At 48.1% G+C, this 16820-nt stretch overlaps 3 protein-coding genes across 3 annotated transcripts; all 3 read right to left on the minus strand.

Annotated features, from left to right (window-relative positions):
* Positions 1–60: 60 nt before the first annotated feature.
* On the minus strand, positions 61–6465 carry LOC139633658 (zinc finger protein 665-like). The gene is made up of 2 exons (XM_071499466.1): positions 6090–6465; positions 61–2942 (listed from the first exon to the last, which is right to left on the minus strand). The coding sequence occupies exons 1-2, from the start codon at positions 6373–6375 to the stop codon at positions 916–918; spliced, it is 2313 nt and encodes a 770-aa protein (XP_071355567.1). The 5' UTR covers positions 6376–6465; the 3' UTR covers positions 61–915.
* LOC139633666 (zinc finger and BTB domain-containing protein 49-like) lies at positions 4374–11908 on the minus strand. The gene is made up of 3 exons (XM_071499477.1): positions 11533–11908; positions 9557–9982; positions 4374–4974 (listed from the first exon to the last, which is right to left on the minus strand). The coding sequence occupies exons 1-3, from the start codon at positions 11816–11818 to the stop codon at positions 4631–4633; spliced, it is 1056 nt and encodes a 351-aa protein (XP_071355578.1). The 5' UTR covers positions 11819–11908; the 3' UTR covers positions 4374–4630.
* On the minus strand, positions 6688–16741 carry LOC139633672 (zinc finger protein 585A-like). Its single transcript, XM_071499487.1, has 3 exons — positions 16473–16741; positions 14128–15707; positions 6688–9464 (listed from the first exon to the last, which is right to left on the minus strand). Exons 1-3 carry the CDS (start codon positions 16738–16740, stop codon positions 8709–8711), a joined length of 2604 nt encoding a protein of 867 aa, XP_071355588.1. The 5' UTR covers position 16741; the 3' UTR covers positions 6688–8708.
* Positions 16742–16820: the final 79 nt, after the last annotated feature.

Consider the following 16820-nt stretch of genomic DNA (forward strand, 5'->3'; position numbering starts at 1 on the left):
TTCATGTAGAAACGCACAGTGTTGTGTTGTTGCTTGTGTTGACAACTCACAAGAGAAAAGACGTTTTTTTAAATAAAATAAACTTTACTGATTAAACCAAAAGCATTTAGACACATAGAGCCATAAATGAACATTCATGATTATAATTTCATTACAAAGCAGGGTCACAACATTCAGACAACTGATCCATACAGCACACAGAGAAAACAGAATCATCATTCTACTCATTAAACAAATGATAAAATATATTCACCTAAACTGAGAGAGGTTGAGAACCAAGAAAAACACACAGTTTACACCATGATAGCTTCTGTCTCTGTGCAGCTGAGTCCAGCGTGGCCACTGACTTACACAGTTACATTATTGTTGCATCAGTGATAAACTGTTAAAAGATAGTTAACAGCCGTCCCCATCTTTTATTTGATCTATAAAATTCATCTTTTTCTACAGAATCTTTGATATAAATGAATAACTGCAGCATAAAAACACAGACTTTACACTGTGGTATTAGTTTATTCATCACACCCACCTCTACTTTTAAGAAATAATTAGGCCATCTATTGGTCTGCTGCTGCATCATGTGACCTCAGCCTCAAGGTCATCTCAGGAATCCTCTCAGCTTCACCCTCAGTTTGCTCTCATAAATAAGGCACAAGTGTCTGAAGAGAAAATCCAACAGCCACACCCCCTGCTCTCTGATTGGTCAGGTGTGTAAAGGTGAGGATGTTGGCAGCTTCAGAGTTTAAGAGTATTTTAAACTTGAACTATGAACTTTTCTGTTTGGAATTAAAATGGCATTGAAATGATTTGAGCCAAAGAGCAGCAGCACGAGTTTCTCTCTCTGACATGACTGCACCTGGACACCACCTGTGTGTGAGCCATTTTTGGACCTGGCTCTGACTCTGTTGCTGTGTCTCAGTTCATGTTTGTGTGATATTTCATGTGATTGTTGAAGCTTTGCCTCCAGGTGAAGCTCTTCCCACACACCAAGCAGCTGAAGGGTTTCTCTCCAGTGTGTGTTCTCATGTGCACCTTCAGGTGTCCGCTCTCAGTGAAGCGGTTCCCACACACGGAGCAGCTGAATGGTTTCTCTCCAGTGTGGATCCTCAGGTGTTTCCGTAATGATCCACTGCATGAAAAGTACTTCAGACACACTGAGCAGCCGTACGGTTTCTCTCCAGTGTGAATTCTCCAGTGTTCCTGGAGATTTTTCTTGCGGCGAAAGTTTTTCCCACATTGAGAGCAGCCGAATGGTCTCTCTGTGTCCTCGCTTCTCATGTCACCTTCGAGGACCACATCAGAGCTCAGAGATTTTAAACCTGACTGAAGTTCCCTGGTCTCCTGAAAACCATCATCCCTGAGCTCAGCCTGGAGTCCAGAGGATGAAGCAGTTGAGCTGCAAGCTGGAGGCTCCTCAGCCAGACTCTGATGAGGCTGTGAGGACTCACCAATACAATGATGCTCTTTGAGGTTATAACGCCAAGCGAATCTTTTTCCACACACACAGTAAAGGAAGCGTTTCTCCTCTGAGTGGACTTCTGTGTGGTTTGTCAGATTTCCTATTTGTGTAAATCCTTTGTCACAAAATGAGCAGCTGAACGGTTTCTCTTCTGCGTGAGTTCTCATGTGCGTCTTCAGATTGTCCTCACCACAGAATGCTTTACCACACTCAGAGCAAATAAATGACTTCCTGTCAGTGCTGCTGCTGACAGCGACGTCATTACTGGTCACAGAATTCAGACCCGTCTGAGGATCCCTGGTGTCCTCCCCGACTTCAGTCTCAGACTCAGAGGAGTCTGAGGTTTTGTTGTCAGCATCAGATCCTCCACCGGCTGCAGACTCCGCCTCTCTCTTCTCCTCAGTCGGACCAAGCTGCAATGACTCACCGCCACATTTGTGGTTTTTCAGCTCATGACGCCAAGCAAACTTTCTGTCACAGACACAGCAGCGGAATCGAACCTTCCCTGTGTGACGGACCATGTGCTGGGTCAGATAACCCCTCTGAGTGAACTTCCTGCCACACACGGAGCAGCTGAACAGATTCTGTTCGGTGTGAGCTCCTGATTCCGTCCTCAGGTAGTGACTGTAGCAGAGTCTCTTATCACAGTCAGAGGAGCCTCTGGTGTTACACCTCACACCTGAGCTGAGGTGGAGCTGAGGGAACCCTGTCACACACTGATGACACTCCACTCCTGAGTGCCACACAAATCTCTTGCTGCAGACCCTGCAGCTCTGTCGTCTCTCCCCCCTATGGACCGACATGTGTTGGATCAGATATCCCTTTCTTGTGTATTTCTTCCCACACACTGAGCAACTGAATGGTTTCTCTCCCGTGTGGATCCTCATGTGTGTCTCCAGAAATCCACTTTTTGTGAATGTTTTCCTGCACTCAGAGCAGCTGAACCGTTTGTCAGGAGAGTCGCACCTCACATCCCGGACAGGGTTGTCTTTACTGTCCAGAGACTTTAAACCTGACTGACGGTCACTCGTCTCCTCCCAGTCGTCACAACTCACTTCAATCTCAGCCACACACAAATCTGAAGTCCTGAAATCAGGACCTGGCTCCACATGTGGACCTGAGTTCCTGTCTGGTCCTGGTCCTCCACAGTCCTCTCCATCAGCTCCTGTCTCCATGTGTTCAGCTGAGCTGCTGGCTGGAGGCTCTGCCTCTCTGTTCTCCTCAGCCTGACTCTGATGGAGCTGAGAGGACTGAGGTTTCTCTTCATCATCATCATCATCATCATCTTCACTCTTCACAGGGACAGGAGTGAATGTGAACTTGGTGAAATCAGCCTCCTCCAGTCCTTGAAGCTGCTCTCCCTCCTGACTGCTCCACAGTTCCTCCTGTTCCTCTTTAATGTGGGGGGGGTCTGGGTCCTCCTGGTCCAGACTGGAGCTCCAGTCCTGCTGCTCCTCTTCACTCACCAACAGCTGGCGAACATCTGCAGCAGAGACACACAGACATCATGTAAAACTGATCACAGACTGCTTTAAGCTCTGGTGTCAGACCAGGACCCACTTCATCCCACCAGACAGAGCAGATTCAGGTTTGATGAAGTGGACTGGTCTAAAGACCTGAATGTTGTTTGAGGAACTGGTTACCAGGTGTGACAGCCCACACAAACATTTCCTCAAATACCTGCAGGTGAAAAATATCATCTCTGAAACGTTTCATCATCTAATCAGCTGACTGAGCGAGTGGAGACAGGAAGTGTCTCTGATGTCTGAGTAGTGTCTGAAGATTTTTGATGTTAACACAATACTGTCTTCTTCATGTCTTTATTTCATGTTTCATTGTATAGGACCAGGTAAATGACACACACCACAGCTTGTCATTGATCATAGATTGATGGACTTTATTGATCCTAAATTGCTGAGGAGGACTACAGACTAGCTCAGATCTACAGTGACCAGGAAAGAGGTCCTGATCTACAGCAAGTGTTTGATTTATACCTGAATGAAGAATCTTTGATGTTGAAGTGTTTCCCTCCACAGGTTTGATTCTGTCAATTAAAACTGCTCTATAGAAAAACCCACTGTAACACATTAACTGGAGAAAGGTTCTAGTTTTAATATTAGAATGAAAGATAATGTGACTCCTTCACTGTTACATTCAGTGGTTTTATGTGTTCGTACCACGTTGACCTGAAGGTTTTTCTCTGTGACTGAAACATCTCTGATCATGTTTTTCACCAACAACTTGACTCTTTACTGAGCAGAGCTTTAACCCGACAGTGACAATGATGTTTCATTGTCTTGTTAATGACTCTGTAGTTCAGCTCATCAAACGTGTCAGACTGAGTCTCGTCTTCTGACACAGAAACCAGATCAACAACAGTTCGACTCATCGTCACAGATCAAACTGACTCATCAGCTTTCATTAACATGATTTCATCGTAAACACTGACGAGTTTCAGTCACATGAGGGGAAGAGGTGACAGTTTGACAGCTGGGTCATGTGACCTCTTTAACATTAGTTTGAACTGAACAGTGACCAGAATCCAAACATGTTTCCCTGACGACCAAACATCTGTCACACCTGTTGCTCTGCGTCACATGATTTGTCAATACTCAGGTCCCTGACTCCTGCAGCTGACTGGATCGTCCCATGTGGATTTTCATGTGTCTCACGGCCCCCCCTCTGAACCTGAACTGCCTCTGACAGACAGAGCAGCTGTAGGGTTTCTCTCCCGTGTGCGTCCTGATGTGGACCTGCAGGTTTCCCCTCTGACTGAAGGTCTTCTCGCAGATGCAGCAGCTGAACGGTTTCTCTCCTCGGTGGATCGTCATGTGTTTCTGTGAACTGTTGCTCCAGGAGAAACGTTTCTCACACTCGCAGCAGCTGAAGGGTTTTTCTGCTGCGTGACGTTTCATGTGCGTTAGCAGAGTTTTCTTGCAGCCAAACCTCTGACCACATGTGAAGCAGCTCCAGGTTTTGTTGTTGGTGTTGACGGCAGCACCACGACCAGACCGAGGTCTCCTGGTCTCCTGCCATTCACTGTCACTGTCCTCAGTCTCAGGTTCAAAACAGTCCGATGCCTTGTCATCAGAACCTGGTTGTAAATTTTGATCTGGATCTGAGTTCCTGGCTGGTTCTGGTCCTCGACAGTCGTCTCCCTCAGCTGCTGCCTCACCTACAGACAGTGTCAACAACACACCTGTGTCTCTTGACCCCTGAGAGCCAAGTGAACCTCCTGTCACAGACGCTGCAGCTGAAGCGTTTCTCCCCCGTGTGGCGGCCCATGTGACAGACCATGTTCCCCTTCTGTGAAAACCTCTTCCCACAAATGGAGCAGGCGAACGGTTTCTCTCCTGTGTGAGTTCTCAGGTGTCTCCTTAGCAGGTAACTGTAGCTGAAGGTTTTACTGCACTGAGAGCAGCTGACCGGTTTCTCCACAGGTATCAGGTAACTGGTCTGTAAACCTGCAGGTTTCCTTGTCTCCTTCCAGTCATCATCATCATCATCATCACTGACTTCAGTCTCAGTCTCAGTGGAGTCAAGAAGATTCTCTTCACTGACTGGCTCCACATGTGGACCTGAGTTCCTGTCTGGTCCTGGTCCTCCACAGTCCTCTCCATCAGCTCCTGTCTCCATGTGTTCAGCTGAGCTGCTGGCTGGAGGCTCTGCCTCTCTGTTCTCCTCAGCCTGACTCTGATGGAGCTGAGAGGACTGAGGTTTCTCTTCATCATCATCATCATCATCTTCACTCTTCACAGGGACAGGAGTGAATGTGAACTTGGTGAAATCAGCCTCCTCCAGTCCTTGAAGCTGCTCTCCCTCCTGACTGCTCCACAGTTCCTCCTGTTCCTCTTTAATGTGGGGGGGGGGTCTGGGTGCTCCTGGTCCAGACTCCAGTCCTGCTGCTCAGGGGGAAGCTCCTCCTTCCTCACCAGCTGCTGCGGGACGTCTGCAGAGGAGAGCAGAGAGGACTTACAGGGATTTAACACATCAGATTCTGTTTCCTGTCGTCAGGGAAACGAGAGCACGTGTGAACAAATCCTCCAGAGTGTGCAGAGGCAGCTGTGTGACTCAGGCGATGTCTGAAACAAACGACTATTTTCATTGTCCATTAATCTGCCTGAGACAGAAACTGAAACCATGAATAAGTTGACAGAACAACAACTGATTCAGTTTTACTGTGGTGAGTTCAATGTCCTGATTTTATAGTTGTTGCTTTTCATTTGTTGCTGTGTTGAAAACTGCTCAGTCACATTTTCATCCTGTTGTTAAAGACTCAACTAGAAAAGACCAGGTCCTCCTGGAACAACACCACATTCAGCTGAATCGATCCATCCATTGATCTGTAACAAATAAAATATTGTTTTATTTGTTTTCATTATTTTAGTGTCAGTGTGTGGACAAACTGTGGAGAGACATGAACAGGATGAGTCCTGGACCCTCTGACTGGAGCTACAGCTAGCATTAGCTTAGCAACCGTCAGGTACGAGCTGTCACCAGGTGACAAACTTCCTGTTTTCATCACCGTGTCGGAGAGAAGTCGAACAAGCCCCAGAATCGGTCGGGACACAGAACCCGGTTTCGGCGCGTTCCGGTCCCGGGTCCTCCGGGTCCAGTGAGGGGGACTGACCTGCTCTGTGCAGCTTGACCTCGGGCTTCAGCACGGCATCGAGCAGCCTCCTCTGGCGGCAGATCTCCCGCTCTGACCGCTCCACTCTGTCTTCGTACTCCGCCACGGTTTCCTCCAACAGACCGACGATCTCCTCCGCCGCCGCCGTTAGCCGCTCGGTGAGCAGCGGCCTCAGCGCCGGGACTTCAGCCGGTTCTTCTCCTTTCTCCACCTGCAGCAGAAAGTCTTCAGCGGCGGCGCTGATCCGCTCATGGACCGACACCCGCAGCAGCCGCACGGCGCACATTGTCCTGCTTTTCTGCGCAGTTTGAGCTTCAGCGAACAAAGAGAGAAAGCGGGGAGGTAAACACACACACCGAGTTCCGCGTCGACGACAGTTCGCTCAGAGGAGAGCGAAGCGACGGGAGCGAACAGCGCCCTCTGCTGGACTGGAGGAGACGGAGTCTGAGACACTTCCCACAGATATTTACAGAGAAGACGTCGTTCTTCAGTCAGTGAATATTCAAACAGAAACAATTCACACAACGAGTCACGATAAATAATGAGGATATGACGTCACACAAACTCTCACACCTTCAGAATAAAGCTTGTCACACCGTCATGAAGGATCATTTTATTTCACCTGTATAATCACATTATTGATTAATGATTAGTGTTCTTCTTACAACTGCCTGCAACTTTGCAAATATTAAGCACAATTTTTGGCAACACAATCCTGCGGTGAAACACGTCCAGGAGCTCACAACAGGTTTTTACACAACAGTCAGGAACAAGCAGCTCAGAGGTTCCTGTCAGTCTCCACAGCTGATCTGATCTGACTCTGATCCTGATCTGTGTCCAAAGTCTTTTTCTGAGGTAAGGAGGTAAGGTGAGGAAAGGAGCTTCAATGCTTCCAACTTATCTCCTCTAGCATAAGAAACACTGGACCTTCCTTTAGGAAAGGAGGGGAGAACCCACTGTCTCACAATTCCTTGCTGCAGCAACATTTAAAGTGACGCACCACTGTAGTTGAACCCCGACAGAAACAACAGAGCAGCTGTTTAATGTTTGTGACACTGATGTAAATCCTGGTCTGAGCTCCAGATCCATAAATATAGATTTATCTCTTTAAATCTAATTAACAACATCATCATAACAAATTACTATGTGTAGTGTAAAGAACTAAAAATTTTCTACACATACAAATGTATAAAAAAAGTCAAATTGTCCACATCAGTAAACTCAATAAACTGATGTATGAATATCATTTATTCTGACTCTGATCAGTTCATTATTTTGATTTAATTATTATTTTAATGGATCAGTTTCTCTGCTCGTGTTTTCCTTTCATGTTTCTTATTTCAACATTTCATCCTGCTGTTTCTGTGGTTAAAGGAGGATTTATCGTCCATGTGTTATAAATAAAGTTGGTTTAAAAAAAACTAGTGACAGTTCAGTCAGAATCTCTCTGTAGTGTCCTCTTTTCCTAAGTCCTTATGACCCTTCTTCACACCTTTCCTTGGCCTCTTGATGTTTTCCATTGAGGTTGAGGAGACAAGGTCAGAGTTGATTCTGGACCACAGCCTGAGTCCTGTGACAGGACAATAAAGTGATTCATTAACACACCTGCCCCTGCCCCCGCCCCCCCAGGTATGAGACAGGTGTTCGATCTGCTCTGGTGTGAGTCAGTGGATGATACTGTGTGTTTGTGTCACTGTGAGCGCTGTGAGTGCAGTGACTCACACACCACAGACTGGACAGTCAGAGGAGCTGTGACCCGTTTCCTCTCAAACAGGAAGTGGAACCAGACCCTCGGTCAAAAGGAGGCAGCAGTAGGTTTCATTGTTAAAGATGAGGTAGCTGAAGGTTGCTTGTTAACCTCTGTGGGAAAGCCCCTCCCCCACACGCTCACCATATGTCTGGAGTCAGACTCAGAGAAAAACAGACCCTCGTCATTTTCCCCAACATTAACTGTGCCCTCTGTCGTCTGGACAGAGCGATGATGCAGACATAGGCCCCGCCTCCCGAGTGGGTCTCATCATCTACCACATAGTGGTGAGTGGACAGAGACCAAAGCTAACGCAACCTGTGTTTCATCACCTGGACCCACTCACATCTGTGAGGGGCATGACTCAAAGAGAGAGAGAGAGAGCCACAGTGATGCTCATTAATTGATTCTCAATGTTCAATACTGATATGCGATCATCCCAGTGAAGATCAGTTTATATCAATCCAGTTCCAATTAATCAAAATCAAGGTGAATATTTGAAACAAGGGAGAAGTTGATCTGAAGTCACATGACCCAGCTGGACCGGACTCTGTGTGTGTCCTTCAGGGTGAGCTGCTGTGAGCATGTGCAAGACTGAGCTCACTGACCAATCACAGTGTATATTGTTCAGTTATGTCTGTGTCACACAGCAGTGCAGCACTGTGTAAATATATGGTATTAATTAATAGGCTAATTGACTTAAGACCCCCCCCCCCCCCCATCCATGGGACACACTGCTGATCAGCTGACTCACTGACTGCAGTCTAGTACAGATCATGGATGTGAGAAGCCTGATTAACGTGGGCTCAGAAGTGGCTCTGCCCCGTGCCGACCCAGGTCCAGGCTGGTCTTGACTCCAGACTGAGGGAACATCATGATGTGTTCAGCAGTTTCACAGAGTCCACCTGGTCCCCGTCTCTGCCAGATAGAGCGTCAACGGCCTCGGTCAGCTGACCGTCTGCCGTGTGCAGCTTCATGTGTCTCTTCAGATGTCCCGTCACAGTGAAACGCTTCCCGCAGACGGAACAGCTGAACGGTTTCTCTCCTGTGTGGATCCTCATGTGGATCTTCAGACTCCCCTTCTGGGCACAGCTTTTCCCGCAGATGTTGCAGCTGAACGGCTTCTCTCCCGTGTGAACCCTCATGTGTTTGGTCAAGTCTCCTTTCTCAGCACAGCACTTCCCACAGAAGGGGCAGCTGAAGGGTTTCTCCCCCGTGTGGACCCTCATGTGTTTCTTCAGGTCGGTTTTCTGGGCGCAACCTTTCCCACAGACAGAGCAGCTGAAGGGTTTCTCTCCCGTGTGGTATTTCATGTGTCTGTTCAGGTGTTCCTTCACGTGGAAGCTCTTGCTGCACACTGAGCAGGTGAATGGCTTCTCTCCCGTGTGGATCCTCATGTGTCTGGTCATGTTGCCCCGCCCACTGAAGTTCTTCCCACAGAACAGGCAGCTGTACGGCTGCTCTCCGGTGTGACACCTCATGTGTGCTGTTAACGAGCCACTGTCTTTGAAGGATTTATCACAGCCGGTGCAGGGAAACGGTCTCTCTCCTGTGTGGTCTCTGATGTGTCTGTTCAGGTTCCCCTTCAGACTGAACCTCTTCCCGCAGTAGGAGCAGGGGAACGGTCTCTCCTTCACCGAACACCCAACATCAACATCAGCCTCACTGTGTTTCACCACGTCCACACCTGACTGAGCCTCACTTGACTGAGCCCAGTCACTGTCGTCAGTCTCAGCAGAGTCCAGAGAATTGTCTTCACTGACTGGCTCTAAATGTCCATGTGGACCTGAGTTCCTGTCTGGTCCTGGTCCTCCACAGTCCTCTCCATCAGCTCCTGTCTCCATGTGCTCAGCTGAGCTGCTGGCTGGAGGCTCTGCCTCTCTGTTCTCCTCAGCCTGACTCTGATGGAGCTGAGAGGACTGAGGTTTCTCTTCATCATCATCATCATCTTCACTCTTCACAGGGACAGGAGTGAATGTGAACTTGGTGAAATCAGCCTCCTCCAGTCCTTGAAGCTGCTCTCCCTCCTGACTGCTCCACAGTTCCTCCTGTTCCTCTTTAATGTGGGGGGGGTCTGGGTCCTCCTGGTCCAGACTGGAGCTCCAGTCCTGCTGCTCCTCTTCACTCACCAACAGCTGGCGAACATCTGCAGCAGAGACACACAGACACACACACTGTTCAAAACACAAGTTTGTGACTTTGAATTATTTTACAACTTGAGCTGTGATGTCACACTGACACAGGAAGCAGGTCATGGTCACTGTCTGACCTCAGTGATGTCCATGAACCAGGTGCAGTTAAGCTGCTACCTGAAGATGGAGCGTCAGCAGTCACAGGTCAGCAGGATGACCAGCTGACCCTGGTCTGTCACTCAGCTCATGTTAGACAGCTCAGCTCCAGCCAATCAGAGACGTCCTGTGTCACTGAAGAGCATCATCCAATCACTGACTTTAACTGTGAAACAGTTTGATTCAGTGTTTCTCCTGGTTCTGATCAGCTGCTGTGTTTGTTGTGGAGAGGAGGAGACTCTGTGGAGAATCCAGCTCCAGGTCAAAACCTCCTGAACCACTGACACTGAAGGATCCAGACCAGGAGGAGACTACAACTCCCATGATCCCACACTTCATGATGTCACTAAACCCCATCTTTTGTCATAGTTTTGACTCAGAGAGGCAGAAGTGACAGACAAACTCAACTGAAATATAAAACTAAACAAAAAATACTTGAAAATTAATTTTCAAACTACAAGGACGTTTCCATGACGATCAGAAGCCTGTTGTTTGTACAGTTGATCTGGTGCTGGTGCAGGATGAAGTTTCTGGACCTGGACCAGTCCTGGACCTGAACCACTGCAGGTAAGTGTGTTCGGGTGAAACCACTGATTTACAGCGGTTCTTCACAACACTATCACAGGTGTAACAACGACACTCAGACTGTTGTCATCACAGGTGAGACAACCGAAATCAGTGGGGTGTTGTGGTGACCCGGGTCCAGTCCTGAACCGGGTCAGCTTCACCTTCACTGGTTATTTTTCTATCAGTGACCTGTTTTGTGTCAAACAGACGTTCTCACCTCAGTGTGGACACATCATCCTCATCCTCAGCAGAGGTTACACTGCAGCTGTATCGATCATTGATTGTAATGATCAGACGATCGATTCGTTCATTAAGTTAATCAGACACTGTTGATAATTGATCTGTTGTTTCCAGTGAAAAATCCTAAACACGTGCAGCCTCTCACTGGGCTTCTGACATGAACTCCACATCTGGAGGTTTCCAGGTGTTAGAGTTGAGCCTCACCTGTGACTTCCCACAGGTGAGGCTCAACTCTAACACCTGGAGGTTTCCAGATCTTAGACGGTTTATCAATCACCAGAAGATTCACTGATGATCCAAAGAAATCCCAGCTGCTGTCCACTAATTTTCATCAAACTACAGCTCCCATGAGGCTTTGCTATTGATGCCTTGGCTTAGACTTATGGGAGTTGTTGTTATTGCCTGGTGACGTGTTTTCGTTGTTGTCTGTTTGTTAAATTCAGACGTTTTCGTGTTTCTCTCCTGTGACGTAGTTTGAATCGGTTTGTCTCCGAAAACGTTTCCGCTCAGTGAAGCCGTCATGTTAGCCGACGTGCTATGCTAGCGGACGTTAGCATGTGTCCTGGGTCCGGGTCCTCCGGGTCCAGTGAGGGGGACTGACCTGCTCTGTGCAGCTTGACCTCGGGCTTCAGCACGGCATCGAGCAGCCTCCTCTGGCGGCAGATCTCCCGCTCTGACCGCTCCACTCTGTCTTCGTACTCCGCCACGGTTTCCTCCAACAGACCGACGATCTCCTCCGCCGCCGCCGTTAGCCGCTCGGTGAGCAGCGGCCTCAGCGCCGGGACTTCAGCCGGTTCTTCTCCTTTCTCCACCTGCAGCAGAAAGTCTTCAGCGGCGGCGCTGATCCGCTCATGGACCGACACCCGCAGCAGCCGCACGGCGCACATTGTCCTGCTTTTCTGCGCAGTTTGAGCTTCAGCGAACAAAGAGAGAAAGCGGGGAGGTAAACACACACACCGAGTTCCGCGTCGACGACAGTTCGCTCAGAGGAGAGCGAAGCGACGGGAGCGAACAGCGCCCTCTGCTGGACTGGAGGAGACGGAGTCTGAGTGGTCCCCGTGGTTCAGGTGTCTCCTGGTCTCAAATTCTCTTCCGTTCATTTTCTTCATTTATCATAAACTCAGTCGTGTTGCATTCACGGTCAGAGAAACCTTAAGTTTTTTTCTTACTGTGGTTTTAACTGACTTTAAGGGATTCTTAATAATACCTTAAATGCTGAGTGAACGTTGAGGAGAAGACTTAGTTTAGTGCAGCTGGTCCCTGATGACTGAGACGCCTCAGTATCAGTGGATCATCATCATCTGCTCTGTCAGGTGGGTCTGACTCAGACAGAAACACCGGTACAGTCCTCCAGTACAACAACACCTTTAACTCATCTCACAACGTTCTTCACACACTGTGAACATATGACCCATCACACAGAAAATTTCTTCTTCTTTGTTGAATAAACTGTACATAATGTTTTAACTAGTTGACTCATCTTAAACTAAACTCGCTCTCCACATGAACTTCAGTCTGACAGTCATAAATGTTTCATTAAAGCTTCATGTCTGAACTTGATGAACTTCATGAAGACTGGACTGCATCAGGCAAGACCTCTGGAGCTGAAACAACTTATTGATTAATTATCAGTCACATGATCACAGTGATGTATTGATTGTTTCAGTGATTCTCTCGTTTGGTTTTTCTCTGTGTCACTTACCTGAATCAAAACATTTGAAGAGTTTCATGAATCGGCTGATCTGAAATGATGATCATCTCTGACTCTGACCAACACATTAAACTTTACAGAATAATCAATTGAAAATTGTTTTTATTTGTCACTCTGCAAATCAATAACTGATTGATTGATCAGATTCAATAGACCCAACATTATTCTCAAAGCGAGAGAAACCAGACATCACATAGGGTTAAAATAACGTCAGGAAATCAAAACGAAAATATGAAATGTTTTTATTTTACTGACTCATGTTCAAACACCGGAGTTCCTGTTTCCTCTAATGTTACCAAATGTGATGTCATCAGACTGAGACAGTCTCAGTCTGATGACATCATTGAGGTGTTTGTTAAATCTGAACCTTTGATTTAAAAAACACATGGATGACATTATTATTCAGACTTTAGTGAATTAAAATGATGATATAACTGAGCTGCAGTCGATGAACCACATTAGAACCAGCTGAGGTCTGGATGATGACAGAAATCATTTCTCCCTCTTAACAAACTGAATGAATCAAACATGTGACACCTGGACAGGATCCAGACCCCCTGGATCCAGACCCTCAGGAGGGATCTGTACCTTTCACACGTTGACATTCATCTTCCTCACAGCTTCGTCCGTGGACAGAGACAAAGGTGATATTCATCACCTGGAGAGAGGGACAGGTGAGACAGACTGAGCTCTGATCCTCCTCTGACAGGTTTTCATCAGTCTCATGGTTTAAAGTTCTGACCCTGACCCACCCTAACCTTCAACTTCCATCATATACTAAACTGAATTTATTTTTTGATTTCTGTATAAAACATGCTGAGATGAACCATGTGGCAGTGACATTAATCTGATCTCACTTCAGACTCTGCACCTTGTTACATACATGTGCTGGTGATGTAACATCAACCTTTGATCTCTGCTGGTTTCCTGCCTGGATAAATCAAACCTTTGCTTTGTCTCCTTCTATGAATCATGTCTGAATGAAGCTGAGGAATATGAATGGAAAAAGACCAAATCTGGTCCAGGAGCTCAGCAGTGGACCGGCCTCCTGTTAAGTTGTGTTTTGTTCTTGATTGAGTGAAATGAATGAAACTAAAAACCCCTCCTGCGTGTTCTTCTCTGTTCCTGTTGCATCTTCAGAACAATGAAAACCCCATAGATTGGTCCAAAAACCTCCAGAGTCTGTCTGAGATGTTCAGCACTGCAGCCTCCATCCTGACACCACATACCACCCCAGAGCAGAGACTTGTTTGTAGACCAGGAAATAATCCTGTTCCCTGTTCTTGCAGTGGAACAGCAGGTCAAGTAACAATGCTCCTCAAAAGGTTCCTGGGCTCCAGGAAAGATTCCTTTAGTGGAAATCATTAGTTTAGTAGAGAGGCAGCGTCATGGATGAGTAAACGATGTGACGCTGGAGATGAGTCCAGCTGCTGTGGGTCATCACAGCTGGATGAAGTCGGTGTGAGGTTTCAGATTCGGTGTCACAGAGTCTTTGGTGGCTCGCTCTCCGGTGTGGACCTTCATGTGTGAGTCCACAGAGCGTTTCTCCTGGTAGCTCTTCCCACATACGTGGCAGCTGTAGGGTTTCTCCCCAGTGTGAGTCAGCATGTGTCTCTTCAAGTCAATCTTCTGAACAAAGCCTTTGCTGCAGAGCTGGCAGCTGAACGGTTTCTCCTTCTTGTGGAACCTCTCATGTGTTTCCAGTGAGATCTTCTGGCGAAACCTCTTCCCGCAGAGGCTGCAGATGAATGGCTTCTCACCCGTGTGGATCCTCATGTGGGAGTCCAGGTTGCCGATCTGCCGGAAGTTCTTCCCGCAGACCCTGCAGGTGTACGGTTTCTCCCCTGTGTGGATCCTCTTGTGCACGTCCAGATGCTGGCTCATGGTGAACTTCTTGCCACAGACATCGCACGAGTAGATCCTCGGCTTCCCGCCTGTGTGACTCTTGATGTGTCTCTTCAGGACGGTATTTTCGATGAAAGTCTTCCCACAGAACTCGCAGATGTACGGCCTCTCACCAGCATGCAGCTTCATGTGCCGCTCCAGAGAACCTTTCCTGGGGAAGTCCTTACCGCAGTCTTTGCACCTGAAGGGTTTCTGGCCAGTGTGCGTCCTCATGTGGATCTCCATGTCCCTGAAGCTGATGCCGCAGATGTCACAGATCCTGCTGGTTTCTCGGTGGCTCTGGATGTGGATCTGCAGAGTCTCTGAGGACTCTGACTGCTCTCCACAGACACCACAGCGACATTCAGGATCATTTAAGTGAGTCTCAGCGTGCCGCACAAAGTTACCTTTATTGTGAAAGGCGTTCCCACAGACCTTGCAGCAGTGGGAGGGAGTCAGACTCGGTTTCCTGCATCTGTTCCTGATGGCAGGCTGGTCGTTGGACTCGTGGCTCCGGGTGTGTCGCCTCAGCTCGGCGCTCTTTGCGAACCCTTTCCTGCAGACTTTGCAGCTGAACGGCATCTGTCCATCGTGAGCCTTCATGTGTCGCTCCAGAGAGCCGGCGTGGCTGAAGTCTTTGCGGCAGACATTGCACCTGAATGGCTTCTCCGCCGTGTGGATCCTCATGTGCGTCACCATGTTGCCCTTCTGGTTGAAGCCTTTTCCACAGATGTGGCAGTTGAAGGGTTTCTCCCCAGTGTGCAGCCTCAGGTGTGTCTCCTGAGCACGGATTGAGGGGAACTTCTTGCCACAGACGTCGCAGGTCCTGCTGCTGTCACGGTGAGTCTGAAGGTGAAGCTTTAGACCATCACTGGACTCCAGATGCTCCCCACACAGACCGCACAGACACTCAGCCTCCTTTGAGTGTTTCTCCACATGTTTCATCAGAAAGCCTTTCCTGTCAAAGGACTTCCCACACACTCTGCAGCAGTGAGCTGTCGCCTCTTCATCGTCCTCCTCCTCCTCGCCAGCAGGATCTTCTGGAGAGGCCGGTTGGTGGTCTGGTTCAGAGATGGTCTCTGGTCTGGAGGACGTACCGGGCAGAGGCTCCTTCAGTCGGGTGTCCAGCTTCAGATGTTTCTCCTCAGAGAGACTCCGGACACCAACCGACAGACACAACTCTGCAGAGAAAACACGCTGAAATTAGTTGATATCATGTCTCAGATCACTGAAATGTTTCAGTCTGATTCATCTACAAGTTATATTATTGATTAATTGACTGATTATCTGTTTGTAAAATGTCAGGACATAGTGAAAAATGCCTCGTACAATTTCCTAAATCTTCACATTTCCAGGGTTCAGAGAGATTCACTTTATTTTAACTGAATTTCATTTCAATCAAATAATGAGTCGTCTAATCGTTACAGCTCTGATGCTCAGGAAGAAAAACTAATCAATTAAAATGATCAGATTGTTATCATGGAAGACAAGAAGCTGCAAATCGTCACCTGTAGGAGGCTGGACCACTCATCATGCTCTCTACTACAGTCATGTGACCACGTACAGCTTCACTGCCTCAACAGACTGAGCGCTCACCTCTTTACGATGGCGTAGAATTAGTATGTGCATATGTATAAGATAGGCATGAGATCTATCAATAAATAGATAAATGACGTCACGATTGTGATCGATCACACTGACCCCAGACAGTTTTGAACCGCGGTTTATTTATGATGTTGAAAATAAACGTTTCGTCATTAACGTTTAGAAAAATCCAGTTTTCTGTCCTGAACGAAAATAACAAAACAAAAGAAGAGAAAATGAGTCAGCTGCATAGAATAAACTGTCACGTTCACCGATGAACCGTGTAATGCGGTTGAAAGCTCTACATATTCAGCGAGCTCCAGCTGCAGGCTGTTTCTGAACCTCTGTACCCGGACACTCACCTGTCCTGTCTGCTCCGGGTGCTGGTCTCGGACTGTCCCCGGGCCCCTCCGGTTCTGTGCCGGTCGTCCTGGCGGCTCTGAGCGCGGTGAAGATCTCCTCCACGGCCGCGGTGATCCGCTCCGTCACCAGCTCCTTCAGCTGCTCCAGCTCCGCCTGCCCGCGCTCCCGCAGCAGCCAGAAGACGTGGTCCGCGGCCGCCGCCAGCTGCTGGTCGATCAGGGCCCGCAGGCTGCGGCTCTCGGCACCTTTGGGCCGTTTTTTGGACATTTTGCCAGAACAAAGACCAGAATGTAAACAACGCGAGGACGCTTCCGGGATCCCCGACCAGCGTCTTGACGCAGGACGTC

The sequence above is a fragment of the Trachinotus anak genome, unplaced genomic scaffold (genome assembly GCF_046630095.1).
Source record: "Trachinotus anak isolate AG129_WGS33_773 ecotype Australia unplaced genomic scaffold, CSIRO_AGI_Tana_v1 ptg000016l, whole genome shotgun sequence".
NCBI lineage: Eukaryota > Metazoa > Chordata > Actinopteri > Carangiformes > Carangidae > Trachinotus > Trachinotus anak.